Consider the following 5,539-nt stretch of genomic DNA (forward strand, 5'->3'; position numbering starts at 1 on the left):
AGATTCGTTTCGTTTTAATCATAATCATAATACATCAAATTTATAACTTGAGAACTTATTATACATAATATGTATAATAAGTGACTAGATTGTGTGTATTTGTGAATACATAAATTAATAATGATCGTTTTAATTTTGTTTCTGTTTTCTTATTGGGCTAGTTGGAAAATATAACTTGAGAACTTGAGATAAGATAAAATTGATTTGCCATAAACAATAGGTACCGGTATACAATCAGTGATTACATAGAAATAAAACATTAAAGTACCCTGTTTCTAACTTTATTTTATTTAAATAAAATACGATTTCAACTATTTTTATATTTCTTTGTAAATACGAGTATCCCTTACTAAGAAAGTAAATAGAATCAGTGATTTTATAAATAATTCAATAGTTATTATTAACAATACCAGAATTATAATTATAATTTAAAAAAATAAACTTGCAAAAATCACAATAAATTTGATGTTACATTGTTAAAACATATTAAAAAATTGAAGCTGATTAGATCAAATTGAGTTTGAATAACTATAATACACTAGAAAAAGTCTAACCAGTTGTACGTCAGTACATTACTATTATATGAGACAATATAATATTGCCTCACAGTAACGTACCATGTACAGAGCAAAAACCTTGGTTTGGATTCAACATAGTCATATCATTCTTATAATTGTAGTCTATTATTATCACTCTTATTATAAAGTCAAATCACTATGCAAAATGGAACTGGGTGTTTTATTCTACCAGGTAAAATAGACTATTCTTATAATTCACAAATAGAATTTAAAAGTAATCAATTCTAACATAATATATTTTGGTTGAATTTGCAGGCTCTCTATGCTTCGAAAATCATTTCCTACGCTCAAGGCTTCATGCTGATGAGAGAAGCTGCTAAGATCTACGACTGGAACCTTAACTACGGAGGAATCGCCCTCATGTGGCGAGGTGGCTGCATCATCAGAAGGCATGTTCTCTCTTATTTTTCAAAACTATTAAAAATGTGTGTGTTGTTGAGATGAACTCCTGTCAAGGAATCTTTCTCCACAAGTGATCAACGTAAAAATCTTCAAGTCGAATGATCAACAATATTTCTATATGAATTTGTTGCAGTGATTATCTACTGCGTTACTTTGCTGGTTCAAAACATCAGTAGATCCAAAGACCCTTTAACAAATTTCACTGAGTCTTATATTTTAAGCCCCCTGCACATATAAATAATAGTAGCTTCCACTAGTAGCCGACAGTAGTGGCAAAACACCATCACACAGAGACACTGCAGCATCCGAACCCTTTGCCCTTCTTACAGCAATAATAGTCGGAATTTTAGTAGCTGCCACTAATATCCTATACTATTGAAGGAACAATTTCTGTTTATATGTTTAGATGTTTGTATTTCATCGGATCTCGAAAACGGCTCTAACGATTCTCACGAAATTCAGAAAATAGTAAGTTTATAATATAAAAATTCGATTGCACTAGGTCTCATCCCTGGGAAAACTCGCTGATGTACAGTAAAAGGATAATTATTATTCATCCTTGAAAAACAGTTGATAATAATTATTTCGTCGTCTGTTGATGATGGAAGTGAGTGAGCGAGTTCATGTGTGTGGGACTGTGTCAAAAATATGACTCAGCTGTTGAACTTTTTTATCAATCAGGTACTTAATACCGGTTGCAAAATAGCCGGGTTATTTTCAATCCTGATTAATTCCAGTAGATCCATCTTTTTGAAATGGTCTTCTCTGATATGGTTCACGTGAAATTAATCAGGATTAAAATTTAATTGGCTTTTGTGCAACCGGGCCTATGTGAGGGAAATTTTTGCGTTCCTCCGGGAATTAATCTCAATTTACTGTGATTAGATAGAACATTTCTGTATGAACTATGAATGTTATTATAATTTCTTCTTTCGTAATAAATTGTTTATGCTTTTTTACTCCAGAGCGAAGCTCGGTCCCCGATATTATACTGTTATATACTATAATACTGTTATAATACCATTATAACGTGGACCTCTCCATAGGAGCCAGAACGACACAAGTATATTACCGGTGTCTGAGCACATAACGTCCATATCTCACGAGTGCATGTGCATTACAATCGTTTACCATAAAATCTATGTTGGGGTTGGGAAGTATTGAATACACTGCTAGATCGGGATGATTTATTGTGTTGAATGCTTTTTTGGCATATACTTTCTTATAAGCTGATAATATTATACAAACTTTTATCATGTGAACAGCTTAGAGTCTGCTGATAACCAGTAATAGAGCATTTTGTTCTCAATTATGTCCACATTAATCTATTTATTAAACATGTAAAAGTCTTCAGGTCTCTCTTACCCAAAGGACGAAGATACGGAAGTGCCTGATGAAATGGGTGTCAGCACGGTAGGCCTATGTAGAAGTAAACGGTGGAGGTCATGGAATGTATGCTCAGTTGCTAAGTTAATGATATCACCTTGACTAACCGTGGTTTTAAAATCGCTTCTGCAAATCTATGAAATTTTATTGTGAAACAAATTGTTGAATGTGGAATACACATCTAAAATTCGTTTCAATTAATAGCTTCACCACTACCGTCTTGTTCCATGCATAATGAGCATTCATATTTCCCTTGCACCTCTCTTGAAACAACCAGTACCCCAATCATCACTTGCAAGGAGTTTTGCTGAATATAACGCATATAATAAATGTTCTAAAAATTTATGTCTCCATCTACGATTGCAGTGTGTTCCTGGGCAACATCAAGACAGCGTTCGAGCGCGACCCGAAGCTGACCAATCTGCTGCTGGACTCGTTCTTCAGCTCAGCTGTGCAGAGCTGTCAGGCGGCGTGGCGTGACGTCGTGTCGCAGGGAGCCCTCCTTGGCGTCCCGACGCCCGCCTTCAGCACGGCGCTCGCCTTCTACGACGGATACAGGAGGAAGCGGCTGCCTGCCAATCTCCTACAGGTAATTATACGCCTCAATACCAGTTTCTCTATTATATCCTCAGTCACATTTTTGATCTCCTTAAAACTGCTGCCATTTCTCCGATACACCATGCTACACGCCAATGTTGTACAAATCGTCTTAATGCATGTGTGGGGGCCGCTCAACTCTTTCTTTCCCATATTAATCCCCTCCAGTACTGGAATCAATAATAATTGGAATAGGAACGTAAAAAGGCAGTGGGCTAATAACAATAAAAATAAATGGGCTTATCATCCCATTTTGATAATCAAAAAAGGAAGGAAAAATGCGCAGCAAAAGCAAATTAATTTATGTTAAAAATAGAAAATAGGGTGATGTTTTCTAGAAATGGTGCATATTTGAACACGCTACTGTAGGTGGATTTAAATTTGGATTGACGTGCCACCTTCAATAATAATATTTTTAAAAAATGTGCCATTATATTGAAAAAAACCTTAATTTTGTTATTATTCCATAAGTGCCATGTCGGTTCTGAGTATTTCCAATTATTACATAATATTATAAAGTATTAATTTTAATTCATCTTTCACGGTACCGTACCTACCTAACTGTATGTTTCAGCCTCAGAATTAGCTTAGTCTAATGTACTGGAAAAAATATAATTATCAGAGAACTATGGTCACAAGTTTTCAATTTAGTGAAGAGAAGGAAAATCCATGTTTCTTGCTAAAATGGGCTGTGGTGGTGGGGCGAAGTAAGCTCTGGAGCCAATTCTTTCGAAACTTCGAGATGATTCTTTTGAGAAAATTTGTTTCATATTTTGAACCAATCTGTCTTCATCATCTTGATGCAAATCTATTTTGAAACACCTTATGAAAACCATGCCCAAAAATTAAAAGAGACTGTCAACAGTTTTAATGTAACTTTTTTCTTCAATTTTAGGCTCAGAGAGATTACTTCGGTGCACATACCTACGAGCTGCTGACCGCCCCTGGCAAATTCATCCACACCAACTGGACCGGACATGGAGGAAACGTATCTGCTAGTACTTACGATGCTTGAACCAAGCAACTATGAACTAAAATCACAAGTAACTATGAACACATTCCACTATTTATATTCACTTGAAAATACGCTTTAAAAACTGTCCCATTTTTGTTTTAAATGTAAATAGTCTATGTCAAACTTTATTTATGAGATTCAATTTTTGTCAAAAGATATGTTATTCAAGTTTGTAATATTCCTAGGATAGGAGAATGATAAAATCATTCTGTCCAACCTTGTTCCAACCACTACTTAACCTGGAAGAGTGATTAATTTTTGAATTTTATATTTTGTAGTTGAGAATAAACTCTTCGTATATTTATTATAATAATTTGAGTCATCATTCTGTTTAATTGTTTAGTGTATATTTATTTATATAAGAATGGTTTCATGTTTTTATACTATATTCACCACTGCTTTCATGTCAACATTGGAGTGGCCGTAGTCGAGTGGATTAGATGCTGGCTTTGTAATCCAAAGGCATCGGGTTCGAATCCCAGCCCGGCAAGATATTTTTCTCGGGCCACTCCCGTGTTTCGGATGGACACGTTAAGCCGTCGGTCCAGGCTGCCTAAAAAGCAGTCGTTAGGTCATGTCAGAGGCCCTGAAATTCATCAGTTGCGACCTGAAACCTTTGACACCAGACCTAAGCCAGCTAGGTCACACGATATTAATATTTTATGTCAACATTTGTTGGAGTATTCTGCATTGAAATTTTAAAGTATAGCAGCTTGTGGCAGGAAAAAAATTAAAATGGTAATATTTCCTACAGAATCAACTAGTCAAAAGTCTTCTATAGTCAGCACACCGAGAGGAAATACTTGGATAGTTCATAGCCCACAATGCAGAGACTTTCTCTTATAAACTCAAGTCAAGGGACTTTGCAAACTACAAAAAAGATCTTCCACAACCATAGAGAAATCATCCCCTACTTTGGTGTACTGATTTGGTCTAGTGGACTGATTGAGTTTGGTAGAATAATTTGGCAGATTTGAGAATTAGTTCAAGCCAGTCATCCTCGTAGTTCTGTTAGTTCAAGCTATCAGGTGCTAGAGTCTTGCTATTTAAACACATTCATTTTACAAGTGCTGGTAGTCATAGTGTTCAAAATTTTGGCCTTGCTCGTTCAACTTTACGATAATTATCCTTTTCCTGTATGCTTATTCTAAGTCACAACGCGTAACCAGTAATTGAGCAATCTCAACAAGCTAATCTAGCAAACTCAGAACCTATCAAAATGCATCCAATATGAAAGAAATTGTTGATATTTTATTTATTTATCATTTACAATCAACTTAAGGACAAAGAAACAGACTACAGTCCAAAACTTCTTTTTATCCAAATTTCATAAAATAAATTGCACATGAGTGAATGAAAAATGTCAGTCTCATCATTAAAATTACACATAGATATAATATATAGAGATCCCAGCAAAATAATCTCTTAATGACAAGAATTTTAATGAATACATATCTTATTTTCATTCTACAATTTATGGATGTGACTGAAGACCAATAGAAAAGTAAATGTGACCAGTAGACACGTGGGGTGATTGGTAAAAACACTCACAATTAGAAAA

At 34.8% G+C, this 5,539-nt stretch overlaps 1 protein-coding gene across 1 annotated transcript in view; it reads left to right on the plus strand.

The window, feature by feature from the left end:
* LOC111057817 (6-phosphogluconate dehydrogenase, decarboxylating) overlaps positions 1–4,291 on the plus strand; it is a 28,981-nt gene extending 24,690 nt beyond the window's left edge. The window contains exons 7-9 of the mRNA XM_039423242.1: positions 834–967; positions 2,733–2,955; positions 3,859–4,291. Of these exons, the coding sequence (XP_039279176.1) occupies positions 834–967; positions 2,733–2,955; positions 3,859–3,978 (477 nt within the window). The 3' untranslated portion in view covers positions 3,979–4,291. The remainder of the gene's footprint in view (positions 1–833; positions 968–2,732; positions 2,956–3,858) is intronic.
* Positions 4,292–5,539: the final 1,248 nt, after the last annotated feature.

Source organism: Nilaparvata lugens, chromosome 3 (assembly GCF_014356525.2).
Source record: "Nilaparvata lugens isolate BPH chromosome 3, ASM1435652v1, whole genome shotgun sequence".
NCBI classification, from domain to species: domain Eukaryota; kingdom Metazoa; phylum Arthropoda; class Insecta; order Hemiptera; family Delphacidae; genus Nilaparvata; species Nilaparvata lugens.